We start from the raw sequence: 18,537 nt of genomic DNA on the forward strand, positions 1-18,537 counted from the left end.
ATCTAGTTCCACTGTCTTAGTACTTTTGTTGTTAAATAGAATTTTACCTTAGAAAGAGGGACATGTAGACCATTTTTTTTTACCAATCATACTTTAGTGTCAGAAACTAGACTTTTTTAGCTAGCTAATCAGTAATAGTGTTCACAGCTCACCGTCGAAATTTGAGCCTTTAAATCCATGGGTGTCCAAAATATCTGTGTTTGAATATTAAAATGACGACTCTTCAATTTAAGATACTCTGTGATATATAAAAAATATATAAATATAAAAAGTGAGTAAAGTATTTTTAAAGGAATTATGTGATTTTGTACATTTCCAGTGATTCTGAAGACTATTTACATATATTCAAGACTAAAATCAACCCAACAAAATTGCACACCTGTCCCTTTAAATATGTTTGATGTGTTGAGTAATGTTTTAAAGCAGTACTCATAGTCGTAGAATAACGTTGCCTTGGATATAAAGAAAGCACATATAGTTACTTTGAAATTTGGTTTATAAAAATAAATCTCAGCCAAATTTTGCAATACTTTTGGCAGAATTTTCTTAAATAAAAACTACTTGCAAAGCTGATATTAAAATTCTTATACTTGGTATTCCAAGTAATAAATAAATTAGAATTATTATAAGTTGTAATGGGTTCAAAAATATAGAAAGCGTACGAAATAGTAGGACCTACCTACGATGTATTTGTCAGCACAAGAAACAAACGGAATAAAAACAATGTTCTAAAAATGAATGTATATCGAATTTCATACCAAGTTTTTATAATAAAAACCAGAATAACGAATAATTCGATCTACCACAGTTCTCACTTTTACCAACTTCGTGTCAGTTCTGGACTTGACAAATATTCAAATTATTTCACCACACTCAAATGACATCATTTATAATATTGGTTTTAACTTAAAAGCTTTTCATACATTCTCCACCAAATTTGAACTTTAAAATTTTAACAAATTGAATTACCTTCTTTTAATATTGAATTCAAATTTCTACCAACCCACGTTTAAATAAATAAAATTGAACTAAAAACTAAAAATTTAATTCTATTATTTTTTTAACTCTACACCAAATGACTTTTTTCAGCTTTGAACACGTGAAATTGTTTTTGATATGTGTTTTAAACAATTTCAATACATTAAAAAATCTTTTATTTTGTGAAAATGTTGGGTGTTTTATTCCTCGATAAATTGATATTTTAAATTATAATTTAAGGCTGCCGCTTTTATTTTTTTTAAATCAAAAATCTCTCCCACCCTGAACGTACGTACATGTTTGTCTTTTAAATTTAAATTAGTTTGAAGAAAAAAGTCCTGAAATTCCAATAAAATAAAAACTTTGTAGAACCAACATTTTGCAGGTTTTCCTGTGATTTTGTCAAAGTTCCGAAGATTGAGAAAATAAATAGGTAGAGAAATTATAACCAAATCTACAATTTATTTCAAATAATACGTAAAATCTATAAGAAAAGTTTAAATTCTTTAAAATTGAATATTGAATTGATAAAATATTTAAGAAATATTGTACTAAGCTATTGTTTGTAGAACGGTGATTTAAACCAAAGGGATCTTATGAAATCGAAATGGAATTTTTGGAAAATTCTGTAATATAATTGTTTATAAAATTAAATTTAATCTAAATTTAATAATTGTTCAAACAGATGAAGAGAATGCTAAATCATTTTAAATTCAATTCTTCTGTATTGAAAGTCAGAAATTTCTAAAGTTAAACTTTAAATATCAAACTTATTTTGGAGGATTTTGTAACACACGACTGTGACACGGGGTCAAGATGGTTGGCGGTATTTTGAGTTAATATTTTGATATTTTGACTGTTTCCGGGGACGGTTTTCCTGTCAATATCAGATAATATATTTTAAAACGATTCGCAGTTTGACAGCTTTTTGTTACAATAATAAATGGTGGGAACCAGACGGAAGTTTCTATATTCTATTATTGTCACGTGCTGAGCAGGTCTAGCTCTATAATATTAGCAAACGGTCTTCCGCAGGGGTATTTTTAACAATACTCTACCTTTAAGAAAAGGTAGAGTATTGTAAAAGGTAGAGTATTGTAAAAGGTAGAGTATTGTAGAGTATTGTAAAAGGTAGAGTATTGTAAAAGGTAGAGTATTGTAAAAGGTAGAGTATTGTAAAAGGTAGAGTATTGTAAAAGGTAGAGTATTGTAAAAGGTAGAGTATTGTAAAAGGTAGAGTATTGTAAAATGTAGAGTATTGTAAAAGGTAGAGTATTGTAAAATGTAGAGTATTGTAAAAGGTAGAGTATTGTAAAAGGTAGAGTATTGTAAAAGGTAGAGTATTGTAAAAGGTAGAGTATTGTAAAAGGTAGAGTATTGTAAAAGGTAGAGTATTGTAAAAGGTAGAGTATTGTAAAAGGTAGAGTATTGTAAAAGGTAGAGCATTGTAAAATGTAGAGTATTGTAAAAGGTAGAGTATTGTAAAAGGTAGAGTATTGTAAAAGGTAGAGTATTGTAAAAGGTAGAGTATTGTAAAAGGTAGAGTATTGTAAAAGGTAGAGTATTGTAAAAGGTAGAGTATTGTAAAATGTAGAGTATTGTTAAAAATACTTTAAAATGTATATGTATCATCGTTTTATTTTTAAAAAAAATGGGAAACCATGATACAAAACCCCAATCCACCCTATTCCCAAGATAACCACGAATCTCAGCGATTCCGGAAGTTCTATTGATATGCCATTTCTTCCATTATTTATACCAATTTATTTTGTTGCAAAATATTTAAAAAAAAATATATCAATTAGAACTATTATCAATTAGAACTATTATCAATTAGAACTATTATCAATTAGAACTATTATCAATTAGAACTATTATCAATTAGAACTATTATCAATTAGAAATATTATCAATTAGAACTATTATCAATTAGAAATATTATCAATTAGAACTATTATCAATTAGAAATATTATCAATTAGAAATATTATCAATTAGAACTATTATCAATTAGAAATATTATCAATTAGAACTATTATCAATTAGAAATATTATCAATTAGAACTATTATCAATTAGAACTATTATCAATTAGAACTATTATCAATTAGAACTATTATCAATTAGAACTATTATCAATTAGAACTATATTATCAATTAGAACTATATTATCAATTAGAACTATTATCAATCAATTGGAACTATTATCAATTAGAACTATTATCAATTAGAACTATTATCAATCAATTAGAACTATTATCAATCAATTAGAACTATTATCAATCAATTAGAACTATTATCAATCAATTAGAACTATTATCAATTAGAACTATTATCAAATAGAACTATTATCAATCAAATAGAACTATTATCAATTAGAACTATTATCAATTAGAACTATTATCAATTAGAACTATTATCAATCAATTAGAACTATTATCAATCAATTAGAATTATTATCAATCAATTAGAACTATTATCAATTAGAACTATTATCAATCAATTAGAACTATTATCAATCATAGAACTATTCAATCAATTAGAACTATTATCAATTAGAACTATTATCAATCAATTAGAACTATTATCAATTAGAACTATTATCAATTAGAACTATTATCAATCAATTAGAACTATTATCAATCAATTAGAATTATTATCAATCAATTAGAACTATTATCAATCAATTAGAACTATTATCAATCAATTAGAACTATTATCAATTAGAACTATTATCAATTAGAACTATTATCAATTAGAACTATTATCAATTAGAGCTATTATCAATTGGAACTATATTATCAATTAGAACTATTATCAATTAGAACTATTATCAATTAGAACTATTATCAATTTTCATTATATCTAAATTATAAAATTATGAAAAAAGTAATAATAATCCTTAAACTAAACAGGAAATATCTATGAAGAATATTTATTATTTTAAACTACGAGATTCGAACCTGGAAGCACCAGGAGTCCACTTAGATAGCTTCAGATACAATTACTTGTTATAAATCGTGGAAATTGATATGATACAACTCAAGAGGACGTATGTTTGCGCGTGAAATATAAGCCTAAATAAAATAGTCGATTTCGCAAGATAATTTCAAAGATCAACTTGTCATCAAAAATATTTAATTAATTTATTTTTTGAGAAATGCTTTTAGATTGTTGCAAATTATTTTGACACTTTTTTGTCTGCAAATATAATTATACTACACACATTCTACAAATATATTCATCAATTGGTGTATTTTGATTGTTTCTGATGTGTTTATTTTCCCAGATGATCAATCATAAAATACAATGTTTCTGTATAAGGCAATTGTCTGCAATTAAATTACTAAAAAATTCAAAATCAAAAATATTTAATTGAACCCTTGGACAGTTGGTCAAAGTACACAGTTTTAAATTTCCAAGCAGAACAAGTTTTCCAACTCTTTCGCTAATTAGCATCTGGTCACGTGATAAATAATCTAATAAAACCATACAAAATATAACATTGTTTTAAAAACGTTTTATAGAAATTCAATATTGTCTGATGAGAAAAAAAACTTGATCCCAATCTGGATAAAAACAGAGAAAATAGATTGGTTTAACGATTATTGAAAACTCTGGTCAAAATCATTCGAAACACTTCGTTTATTACAGACGACTAGCGTCTTTGAAACAGTGGCGTTATGGAAAGGATATGTAAAAATCCAAGGATAAGGTAATATTTCGAAGTTGATATTGAATGGCGGAATGGAATTCTGAAAATATCATTCTTAAATTAGAAAACAAACAATTTGACTTTCTATTGATTTCCTAACTCATAGTACGAGAATCTATTATTGGATATTGAGGATTTGATTAGTTGAATATCAAATGATCTAGAATAGTAAATAAAGTAACCTACAGAAAAACTCTGGAGCCTTATTTCTCTATAACCTAACTAGGGTAAAAATCTAGATTTGAAGAAAAACGGATAGTGGATAAGTGGAAATAAAGTTATCGAGAATAAAGCCCCGGGATTCGAGACCACTATCACCATAGACTTTCTGACTGTACGTTGAGAGTGTTGAATAGATAGAAAATAGATAAATTAGAGTTAAACACCGTTAGTTTAGAAAAACATCTCTAATAATATGATATCTTAATATACTTAAATACTTTCTTTTCTCATGGATATAACTTGACGGTCGGTCTATTCTGAATCAGGGGTAGGGTGGGTTGCGTTTTCAGACTCTTCAGTCTGATTTGGATTAAAAATAAATAAAAATATTTTCTAAATCACCTTAAATTTGACTTAATGCCACCAAAGGTAAATGTTTGGCAACTTTTATTTGGTTTCAACAAAATAATAGTTTCTGCATGACACCCAGAACCCCCACAAATCAAAATGAGTTCAGCCCAGAATCCCCCCAGTATGAGAAATTGTCTGTAAATCAACTCGACGCCATATCAATTTAGAATGTATATCGAAAAGTAAATAGTATAATACGTAGCTTCTGTAAAATTATTGAAACTTTCCACTGAATGGAGATTTGTTTACAGATAGACACAGATTATAATATTTCGTTTCTTCTTTATCATTTCCTCTAATTTACGTTGTTTATTTTAAGGTAGCCGGTATCTGGATTGATAGAAAGGGAGATAACGCTTGAGAACTAAGAGATAATCACGTGATGAAAGTAGAGGGAGATTATCTATCGTGTCGATATTCTAACAGTCAATTGATTCTGATCAAAATTTGTGTATGATTGCATGGCATGTGTCATGCTGTCTTCAGCCTAGAATCATGATTTTGTACACGTAAGCCTATCACGAAGATTACCGTTCAGTTTGCAAAATCAACATCCTGATCAACGTCATAATCACTGTGGGAAGACGAGGACACCATTAATGCGCTAACATTAAAGCAATCCTTCAAAACAGGCCTCAAGGACCCTAAAGCTTGAATTCTGAGCTCTCCCGTTATCACCAAGATAACAGCCCCGAAGTAACCTATTTGGGCTACTTACGGGCCTCTCTTGAAGTATCATTTTTTGCTATTCCAATTATATATATATATATTTGCAAAAGCGAGAAGACCGAAACCATTTAAAAAAAAGAACAATATTTATCACAGGAGCGATTTTTTTTAGTAATTCAAAGATGCATTCCACGACACTTCTGTAAGTACCTTTTATCATGAATACATTTGTAATCTTTTAGTATTTTCCTAGATTACGTATTGACCGCACTCGAAGACCACGAAAACCATTTGAATAGGATAAACCATCAAATCGTACAAAGGTTTATTTGGTTTCAGTTACTAAAATTACCTCTGTATTTATACAACAATTTAACAACTGGAAATATTAATACATTACGATATATAATATAATAATTCAGTGCAGGACTGTAGTTTGGTGCGGGACTGTAATGGCGTGAATATGACGGCATCTGGTGAGACCACACAACGTCATCAATTGGTGTGTTCTCGATGTTATTATTTGTGTTGTAGCTATTAAAATGAGTATATCAAAGTGTATTAGTTATTAAATATCGTGTCTATGGAATGAATAAAACAATACACAACGTACCGTGACAGTAGAATATCTACAACTTGAAACAGATTGTAAAAATATGGCGACCAGCATAAACAACTAGCATTTAACAAGTTTCAACATTACTTTATTTTGTAAAAGGCGAAACAAAATGTCAAATATGCTACAAGCTTTTAGGATAAAAACATGGCCATATTATTCTATATCTCACATATTGAAATATGACATTTCCTGCTGGGATTTGCTCTGATATTTCATTACATTTTTCACAAGTCAGATGATTAGACCCAGTGCCATTAAGACGGGCGATTCTCGGAGTTTCTTGCCACTTCATTCCTCGGACATTCCTGAGAGTATATCAAGAATTACATTGTATTGTTATGTATCACAATTTATTGTAGTTTATTACAGTGCTTAGGGTTCGAATCTTCATTAATGCAACTTACCAAATTAATTATTGCAATTTTTATCTGTAACGATATATGATATTTACAGTTCTACGGGTTCTTACTAAATCTAGAGACTAAAGAATTGATATAAAGTTACTAATTAAAATGCATGCAATAAACCCACCGAGTTGTATCCCTTTATCGTAAGAAATCTGTCAATTTATTTCTGGTTGTTCCCGTGGCATCCTTTTCAGATAGTCCCCACAGCTAATAATGATTTTTAGGGGGTATCTACCTCTTTCAGAGAATCGTATAATTTCTATCAGAATGTGTTTTAAAGACAGAAAACTTACATTTAAGGTCGAAGTTGCACATTCTACCAGATAATTTTAAAATGATAATTGACAAGTTATGTATCTGGCATTTTAAATACTTCATTATTTATCAATTTTCTATCGAGATAGAGAACGAGATCGCCGTCAATATCGATTAAATATCATTAATACCTGGCAACTTTCACCCTAAAGGTATGTTATCCTGTAATTTGGAGAGTTTTTATCTTGCAGAATTTACCTGTCTGTGATACCTGTTTCTTTAGGAATGAAAATCTTATTTGGCGGGAGCATAGGATAAGTAATATTTAGATAGTTCACGTTAAGGATGAAAGCTGCCTTCAGAATAATTCAAATTACATTTTATCTTATTTTAAAAAATTATTGCAAAGAAACCCCTTAGCTGTTTAGAATTCTTTAATAAAGAAAGTAATTAATTAATTAATTAAGCAATAAAAAATGGAATGGAACATGAAGTCGTGAATGAAGGAGCTTTCATTCAAGGAAGTTTATATACGAAAAAAAGATTACAATAACTCATCGCTTTAAGGTGGGGGATAAAATTTGATAGAAAATGGATATTGAAAGTGGATTGTGGATGAATTAGAAACACGAGCCACTTATACCTGTCTTTATAACAAATTATTTACATGTTAATATATCAGGTGACACGATTACAGGTAAACTACACTCGAATAACCAGGAAATAAATTATACTGGAGGCTATAACACAAAGTTTACTTGATGATCGAGACACACATGTCATAATGACGTCATGATAAATTTTGACAGACATGCCAATATGGCGTCGACGTGTCAAGTCGATACTTTAAGTTAGTATCTTGTAAATGGTTGAGTTGTTGGGAGGGGGAGAGCTGGAAGGTGTGAAGGATTGGGTATTATTAGGTTCGTCTATCATGTGACACTTTGCCTTACCCTGATATGTCCTGGATAAATTTTCAAGCTTGAAGGGAAATAGCCGTCTCAATATTTTCTTTACAAAAGACGATTCAGCTTTATGTATCGACTGTTCAGATGAACATTCGACGTCCAATTTTTTTTAATATATATAAAACTACTAGTGCACCTGTACCAAAGACATTTCTTTCGCATAACGCATCTTTCTTTATGGCTGCCACGTCGCTACTTTGGCATTCAATCAATTTTACCTCAATCTACTAACAAATTCACTCACAGCAGAAATTCAAATTCAAACACAAGAAGAGCAGTAACTATTTGTTTGAATTGGTTTCATATATTGCAGAAACCCCCTGTAGATCAGATCAAACAGACGTTCTTCCGACAGCAGCCGACACAAAACCCGTAATTTACCAAACTTAAAAATGTTAAAAGTACCAAACAGACACACGAGGGAGAAACGAGCAACCGAACTATCAAATATAAGTATAAGGAATGGCGGGAAATGTGGGGAGCAGACGTGAGAGAATCCTGCAGCTTCTGGCGTCTGTTTGTCGGTAGTCGGTGTCACCCAGACCACTAGCACTGATCTGAACTCCCAGAAAGCATCTGTCAATCGAGGAAGATACTGTATCACTGAATTCCTCGTCAATAAGATACATAATTTCAACATCTGATCAAATAGGCGCGAAAAGGGCGTTCGTCTGCTCGGCACGTTGGGAGGTTCACAAAAACCACATTCGTCATTCTGTTTTTATTTAGAAGATTAATTCTTGCGCGGATTCCTTCGACCGAATTACATGTGATATTAATATTGTTGTATTTATACGCCATCTTTGCCTCTCTTTAAGACTGGTGCTATCTATTAGGTTTCCTGACTAAAACAATAGATCGGTTTTCTCTGTTTAATATTCATACAGTATACATTAGAAACAGTATAGCCTGTTACTTTACTCCTAGTAGGCGGATACTGAACTTTAGGGTGGTCCAGTTTTTCAGTGAGAGTAATTGACATATCCATTCTTAGATTTAACCTAGGGATTGTAAAGAGGCTTTCGATTTTTTTCATGAGTATAAGGGACAGTGATGGCATCAATTTGCACCATTCTTATTTTCTATCAGACATCTATTGTTCTGTCTATGCCACATATTTTAAGCGGTCAATATCCCAAAAGATGTCAAGAAACCAATAGAATCTCTTTTGAAATGGCTGGATACAGAACTATTATTCCCGACTGTAGATGGTGGTGGGTTTTTAAATTGAATTTAACCGATCTTCTTTTACTGTCCAAGTGACATCTGTCCGAAGATTTCAAACTTTCAAATTTTGTATCCGTATTGATTTCATCTGAAACCTGGTCCGAGCAGACGATCAAAGAAATACTTGAAATATCGTCAGGACGAGTTGGTAGTCTCGACCTTCCAGCTGTTTGAAGGATATGCTACTACCAGAAGACTGGTTGATGATGTCTGACCAGTTGGTGGGCAGAAGTGACCAATGGAAACATCGAGACAGATGTTGATGATGAGACCCGGATGTTGCCAGTTTAAATGTTCTATTAATACAATATTTTTACTTCTTGTTTAATTCAAAACTAACTTCCGAAAAATAAACATTGACTTATCTACATTAATACATCCATTATGTTGAAAATCAGAATCTCAACCTTTGAGTGGCAAAACTTATGAAATGTCCTCGAATTCCTCTAAATCTACCTTCGAAATACATGCATTATGTACACTATAGTTCAACCAAGGATGAAATACAAACTTCAGATAGATCCTAGATAAGTCTTGAATCTATCTCGATAAGCACAAAATCACGGCCACTGATTCGGGTGGACCAGAGAATTTAATAGTACCATTGAACACCCAAAGCCCAACACTAAACAACCCTATGGATAAACTTTAAATCTACCTTACCAACCACAAAATCAATCTGGGACACCTTTTAACTCCTAAAATAAATCCTGCCCGATGTTAGATTACGGAGTGGATTATAGAAAAATTTAGGATGCCATAACGCACAAAAATGCGGGACCCAATACCAAAAATAGCTGTCATTTATTTTGCCGAACGGTACACCAGTGAGAGATAAAACTCCATAGCCTTCACCCCTGGCCATTGGTTGTCAGAGCGAGATCATCTTCATATGTTTTTAACAAAATCTGTCTTGAAGCCCAGCAGTTGGTAAAATAAAAACAAACACGAACAATGGCGAAATACATCAAATCCCTTACACCTGCCAACAGTCGCGACTTTTCGAGTTCAACTCCTCTTAATCTCATTGCAATATATCGAATAGTATCACGAGCAGCATCCTGCCATCGAGAAACACCACGTGCAGAAGAAACAGAGCTAGCAGCTTTTATTGTCCTCCGAGAGTTTCGTATAACTTCAGCCTATTATAGGCCGAAATCTAACACCTTTGTATCAACGAAAGAGTTGATTTGTTTTGGGTTTGGATACCAAAGTTTACAAACATCAAGTTAATAAAAGTTTACTTTCCGAGTTAAAAAGACACTTTTATCCTAAAACAAACGTCGGCCATTGTTAACTACATTTATTTTAGAGTGAAAATGGCGGGAGAAATTGACAGACGGCAATTGACACGTCGTTAATATTCATCTTTCTATTAGTTTCTAATCCTGACTGGAATTTTCGTCTCTTTCTTTCTTTTTTTTTTTTTTAGATATTTAAACATATTTCAGCCTTGAGTTTTTATTCTATTAATTCATTTTGAATTTTGTTAGATTCTACTTGTCTGATTTTTCCAACTTTCATTAATTTTTCAACATCCTCCAGACCGCTACTGTGCATCTAGTTTGTTTAAAGACGTGTCCATTTACAAAAACTTTCTATAGATATTCTAACAAACAGATATCATTATTCCAAATTACAATAATTATGATACGAACATTATCTGGAAAAATCACGTTTTCTTTAGAATGGGAAATGAAAGGAAAGTTCTGAAGAAAAATTATGGAATAACAACTCTGTTTGAGTCAGGTGTTTTCTTATTAACAGGTAAAAAAGATGAACAATTAATTAATCAACTCTCTAAATAACAACATTTATAGAAAATATTCAACAAGATTCTAATTGGTATATTTTATCACGTGCTCATGTCAATAATAGAAGCATGGCACGTGATAAATAGTAAAAATGACGTGTTTGTATCTGGTGACGTTATTTCAGTAAATATGACGATTGGAACAATAGCTCGCGGTGAATAGAATACAATCATTAAACTAACATGTTGAATTGTAAAGATGGACTACCAGAGAAAAAGGAATTGAAATAAAGACAGAAGTATTTGGTTGATTAATAAAATGAAATAGTTATAATTAAGAAGAAGGAAGCGATGGAACGTGTTACAGAATAAATCGATGAAATTTTCAGTCAAAAAGTCAGGTTTGCTTACAAAGTGATAAAATTAACAATCTAACTAATAAATGCGAAACAACGGTTTCCTATTGATTTTGCTGGCTTCGTTTGAATACAGCATACGTTTAGTCGTCTGGTTACCTCCCTTGTTAGTGACCAGCATTTAATAATGGCGGCAAACATCGATTCCAGGGAATTGGGAATATTACCAATCAAAATGGCGGAAACGAATTCATCATTTATATTAATTGGTCAAATAAAAGAGTTCTACAGAAGAAATAGAATTGAGAGAATCGTGTAAATTGAAAGAAATTGTTTTAACATTCTGGAATCATAGGATTTAGTTCGCGCATTCAGTGGACATCTCTGTATACACAATCGGCCATTTTGATGTAAAGGCGAAGTTGAATTCTGCACACTACAACGATTGCCTCGATATCAACTTCTATGAAACTGATATGATCAACGTGCCAAGCGAACCAAGACTGACTCAAGCGCAGTTCAAGCTAATAACTGTATTTTTCAAACCGGTCTCAGTGATGCAGTTCGGAGGCTAACATGAAAAAAGCGTCATTAGAACTATACGTGTAATGGGATGGGACAATTAGCTAAAGCTCTTTGGGCTAAGCACGTTGGTCAAGCTGTAGTGCATTAAATTAGCTCGAACAAACTGCATAAATATGTGACATAAAACTTCATTTCATTATAAGCATTTCTTATTCTAGAGTATTCGGCTACAATATGTCTCGTATTTTCTTTTACATTTCCTGTTTACCTAAAACAAAATGGCGTCTACATGTGTCCGAGATCAAAACCAATCTTAAAGAAGGTAAAGTCAGAGTACCTGATATTAACAAGGTAAATCCCAAGACGGAAACTTTAAACAAACTTTTTATTAATCTAGAGAGGTGTTGAATTAACCACACTCTGTCTTCCCGCCTCCTGATTAACCAAAAACATTGATTCAGACGATCTTATTTAATGAAAAACAAAGAAAGGAATAAGAGAATGTTATCTCGCTCTTATCTCGTGAGGAAACCAAGTTAAATATAATATTGTTGCTATTGTTTAGTTATTAAATTGATCAAATAGAAATTCTCCATACTCCTTAATATTTTACTTCTGCTTTTATTGATTGATATTGGCGGGAAATCATATTATATTTCCCTTCGTTATGGCGTCCTCGCGGGCTGATAACTGTTAAGAATGTCGAACTTCTCGCATTGAGCCGATAATATCAAAGACAAATATAATTTCTCTCTTTTAAAGGTCGCCATTATCACTGAAAACATGAATATCCCGTTGAGTTGAGAAAGATGGATTGAAATCACGAGTTATCTTCCCCTTTGATATCTAAACAAAAAATGAAAGCAGAATTTCTGATTTTCCCGGTAGGTGGCACCATGGTCTACAGCAACGGTCATTTTTGTTTTCAATCTGGTGTTGGACTGTCAGGATCCTAGTCTACTAACCTTCTACAACTGAATACAAAATGTATATTTGACATCCCATTTTCTATCAGTCCCATTATCAGGAGGCCCCAACTTGTAAGAGAAGAATGGACAATAGGCGAATTCGTGCTTGTGTCGTTTCAAATCGTTCTTAATTGACAGATGCGTCATTTTGGGGGGTTGATTTTAGTCTTGAATATATGTAAATAGTCTTCAGAAGTACTAGAAATGTACGAGTCGTCATTTTAACACTCAAACGCAGACAATTCTGGTAACACATGGATTTGAAGTCTCAAATTTCGACGGCGAGCTGTGAACACTATTACTGATTGGCTTAGATAAAAATGTCCAGTTTCTGAGATTAAAGTATGATTGATAAATAGGCTTCCAATTTACTCTACATTACGTTGTCTTTTTCTACCACAATTCGTCTCCCTACACTGAAGTAAAATGGTCCTGTTTAACATTCAGCCATTTTCAATCTTATTTCAATTGAGTTCAACCTGTAAATATGACCAGATTAAATGGAGGTCAAAACGACAAGACTTAACGACCTCGTCTAGGATCTAATTATTTTGATAGTTCCGATTAATTAAAGCGAGAAAAAACGATATCCTAACATTTCATCCTTTAGTCACATCACAATCCTTTTTGTTCGAGCATCATAGAAGTCAAGCTCGAGACGGTCTCGTGATGGGAGCGTGCCGAGTCACACAACGAATGAACGTTGAACAAACATGGCGGCTTTGTTAAAATGAGGCAGACGAACAATGACGTGGACTAGTTTACACAATGACGTGACAAATTTGAATTGAGGCGACTGACTGGTCACAGTATCAAGCATCTCAACTGTAACTAAAGTCGTTTTAAATGATATCAACATGGCAGTCGAAATCAACAAACCAGAGTGAGACTTTGATACTAAGCCGAGTCTTGTATCCAAACAGCACGTTTGTTGTTACCAAGGCTTTTTAATTCGCGCCAAATAGCAGACGGCATAGCGCCATCTTGTGTTTGTTAACTATTTGTCAGTTATTGTAAGAAAGGGTTGAAACAGACGCCTGTTTAAATAGTGGATAATGGTTTAGAGTAGGTTTATTTCTTTATATCGGCCCTTCATCGACCCCTTTACTATCTCCTAAAATAGACTACGAATTCAAGTTATACATTCACGTTCTCTCAATACTCTCGGCTTAGGAATGATGCAGAAAGATTTCACGACAAAGTCAAAGCAAGCCTTCAAAGGGAGGTAATATAACATCTAAATGTATTCAAAAAGACGCCCCTTGACCAAGCATTTAACATACCGGTACATTTGTATTTGTAATTCCAATTTTTATGAAGCTGGCAACCAACCCCCGTATAATCAGTGGAGATAATATTTAGTCGAATTGCTCACTTGAGCTTTATCTGCCAGTAGATTGACATAATTAGACGGACGTATCCCTTTAAGATGTATAAATAACTATACAATATTTACAAGTAAACGAAAGTTGATATTATACAGAGTAAAAGACCTTTTAGTTGCTATTTACCAAGTAATATATCTAATTCTAATAGCTACAGTGAATTGTTTATCCAGGCCGAACCTGAACAATGTACAAACGTGTTCCGAACATATTCTTCTGTACTAATATATAATTTTTGAATGTAGTTTTTACTAAATGACCCTACAGTGTCGCCACTTTATTTAGGTACAGATATATTAAGGTATGGCCGGGGTTATTAGTGATAGTAAATGAATATTTAACATGTAGTTAGCAATAACAGTTAGCAAAAAGAAGAGAAAATTCACAAACGTGATGCAGAACTTGGGTCATATTATGTAATGATTACGGTCGTTCATTTAGGACATATTTAATTCTTTTTCAATTATAATTTAAATGGATTGAGGTTTTCTAGCCTTTTTCTGTATAACGGGGCCACCTTTGACTTCTATTTGGGACATTCCAATTCTTCGTCCAATGACTATGGTTCCTACAATTCAGAGAGAGCTAACCGAAAATGACGGAGCTCCCACAAGAGAATTCGTAACCATTTTACCACCAGACCACAATAACATAATAATATAGGTTATCCCCTCTTACAAGATGGCTGCATTTCTAGCTAAAAATTGCCGACTCATTCACATTTTGCTTCACCGTTGTCTAATATAACTCTTTACTACATCTTATATCGTTCAGTTTTAACGAAATGGAAGAGTTGTTTGGTATTATATATTAAATATCCTTATATTTATTTATGCAAACATTTGGTAAATCAAGTTAGTCCAGTAGCTTACTCACTCATTCATTCACTCACCAATATTCGCCTCACTATTACTGGAAAATAAAGATTTCTATTTTAGAAAATGAAAGACATTAAAAGTTTAATGATTTATTCTCTGTTTATAAACTTTAGTAATTAGACCGCTCCCTGCCTCGGTTTTTCCCTCCGGCTCGTAATTCATTACTCAAAATTGTTCTAATCATGTTGATAGTTCCCGCCATTTTAAATAACCTCCAGCCAAAATGTCGTCTGTAACTTTCATCTCGTAACAACACTCTAGCACGTGCGGGGTTTATTTGATTATTTAGCCGAGGTATGAAGAACATTACGTATATGAAAGTAACTTCTAAACTAATTTCAAATCACACAGACACAATGTTTGTTACCTTGATCTTAGACATGTAGCGTCCCCTGCCGAGTAGACACATATTCTTAACAACACGCGCGACAGGTGACATAACTCTCGTCTGCTGAATCAGCCAATTAGTGACGTTATTACTTCCATGAGATCATCACGTGATATATTACGTCAGAAATGGCGACCAGTGTTATATTTTCTAGCGGATATTTCAATTTTAATTCACTGCGATAAGATCGGGATAGAGTGCCCTTTGGCTTATTAAGTAGAATTTCCACTGAAATGATTTGAATTTGTTTATATTAACTGTATGCTTTACAGACGATTAAAATTTTCTCAAATTAAATTATACCTTCGTTTCGGGCCAAACTGAACCTGGTGTTTGTCTTAATTCCAAAAGATAGAAAATGGTTTAATTTATCAAAAACAGATTCCATTCGTTTCAGGCCAAATTGAATCTGGTTTTTGTCTGAGTTAAAGATATTTCAAGATTATCTTTTGCATCAATTTTACTTAAAAAATTTCTTTTAACTTTAAAATTTAAAAGTCTAATTTTTCTAAAATATTAATTTTGATAAATAAAAATTTGATAATATCTTTTGAAAACCTTTGAAACGAAATTATTCAATTTTTTTAGTTATTTATTTTTTATTCCTTGCTTTATTAAACGATGTTTAGATATTTTACTGCCACTCAATTGGAATACATGGAATAGTTTCTGACACATTAAAAAACAAAATGAAAAAAGTTTGATATCCTACTGTTCTGTATCTTAGAGAGCTAATGAAATGAAATAGAGTTTTATATCCTACTGTTCTATTTCTTATTGGACTAATGAAATGAAATGGAGTTTTATATCCTACTGTTCTGTATCTTATTGAACTAATGAAATGAAATATAGTTTTATATCCTACTGTTCTGTACCTTATTGAACTATTGAAATGAAATAGAGTTTTATATCCTACTGTTCTGTATCTTATTGAACTAATGAAATGAAATGGAGTTTTATATCCTACTGTTCTGTATCTTATTGAACTAATGAAATGAAATATAGTTTTATATCCTACTGTTCTGTATCTTATATGACTAATGAAATGAAATGTAGTTTTATATCCTACTGTTCTGTATCTTATTGAACTAATGGAATGAAATATAGTTTTATATCCTACTGTTCTGTATCTTATTGGACTAATGGAATGAAATATAGTTTTATATCCTACTGTTCTGTATCTTATTGAACTAATGAAATGAAATAGAGTTTTATATCCTACTGTTCTGTATCTTATTGAACTAATGGAATGAAATATAGTTTTATATCCTACTGTTCTGTATCTTATTGGACTAATGAAATGAAATATAGTTTTATATCCTACTGTTCTGTATCTTATTGGACTAATGAAATGAAATAGAGTTTTACATCCTACTGTTTTGTATATTATTGGACTAATGAAATGAAATATAGTTTTTTATCCTACTGTTCTGTATCTTATTGGACTAATGAAATGAAATAGAGTTTTATATCCTACTGTTCCGTATCTTATTTACTAATGAAATGAAATGGAGTTTTATATCCTACTGTTCTGTATCTTATTGGACTAATGAAATGAAAAGTAGTTTTATATCCTACTGTTCCGTATCTTATTTACTAATGAAATGAAATGGAGTTTTATATCCTACTGTTCTGTATCTTATTGAACTAATGAAATGAAATATAGTTTTATATCCTACTGTTCTGTTCTTATTGGACTAATGAAATGAATTGAAGGGCGTCATCGGTCTAAATTTTGTAGGTTCCCCCCTTATAAACCACAATTATAATAAAATATACTCACAGTTTTCAATCAAAAATTTTTCTTATCTTTAAATCAAGGAGTATCACAAGGGAAATAACTACAAAATCACAACAAACAAAACGGTTTCAGACCACAAACGTTTATATTGTGAGCTCAACTTGAGGTGAAGATTGTAGTGAAAATATTTATATCATAGTTGGAAATAACGCGGTGGTGTCTGGAAGTCTGGAAGTGAAATATGGCGGGAAAATGGAGGTGACGGTATCTACAAGGGGTGAATGGAATGAAAGTAGACTAATTAGGCTATACTCATGTCAAAACTGACAGAAAAGTCTTAAAACTACTCTTGAAAATTCCATCAACATATTTTCCGTATTTTCTTTATTTCAAGAGAAGAAAGGAAAAATCATAATAATTTGTCTTTATACCAGGTTTCAAATTCAGCTACCAATTGTTCCTGAGTAACGGTTTCTACTGAACCAGGTCGGAGTTGTCGAACTTTATCTAGCGCTTGCTGTGACGTCAAACCATACGTTTTCACAAGGTAGCAGGCGGCTATTGTACCTGTCCTGCCTTTACCGTGAGCACAATGGATAGCAACTGCCTGAAAGTAACAACAGTTTTAAATTTATAAATGTGTGCTGTGCATAGACCTAAATGAGCAGACGTTTCTATCTTGAAAGATTCAAAATGTCTGTTAGACTTATTTCATGTCTACCGACTGGATTTTATTTTACTAAAGATTGCAATTCGGACAGATACATGACGGTATTCGATGTGTGATTAGGACATTGACTTATAGTTTACGATTTTGATATTTTGTTTGAAGGTTAGATGATATGTTTGTAATGCGCATTTATAAACGGATGTGACGCCATCATACCTTTCGATTTTGTTTACCCTGTTCCATTATCTGTAGAAATATCTTGACTTGTTCCAGGCTTGGTGCCGTAAAGTCTTTGATTCCGATCGTTACCAATTCCAAATCTGGAAAAATTACTGACCCCTTTGTAAATATAAAACACAAAACTGACAATAGTATAACACTGGACCATCCAATAAAACCTAGAGTTTTGCAATCCAATCTAAGTAGATTACTATTTCATTTTTATTTTGTTAGCTGATATTTCG

General features: G+C 32.0%; 1 protein-coding gene across 1 annotated transcript in view; it reads right to left on the reverse strand.

The window, feature by feature from the left end:
* Positions 1-17,812: 17,812 nt before the first annotated feature.
* Positions 17,813-18,537, reverse strand: part of LOTGIDRAFT_157810 (hypothetical protein) — a gene marked incomplete at both ends in the record, with an annotated part of 2,009 nt that continues 1,284 nt past the window's right edge. The window contains 2 exons of the mRNA XM_009050408.1: positions 17,813-18,010; positions 18,290-18,412. Coding sequence (XP_009048656.1) covers positions 17,813-18,010; positions 18,290-18,412 — 321 coding nt within the window. The remainder of the gene's footprint in view (positions 18,011-18,289; positions 18,413-18,537) is intronic.

Source organism: Lottia gigantea (genome assembly GCF_000327385.1).
Source record: "Lottia gigantea unplaced genomic scaffold LOTGIsca_15, whole genome shotgun sequence".
Lineage (NCBI taxonomy): Eukaryota > Metazoa > Mollusca > Gastropoda > Lottiidae > Lottia > Lottia gigantea.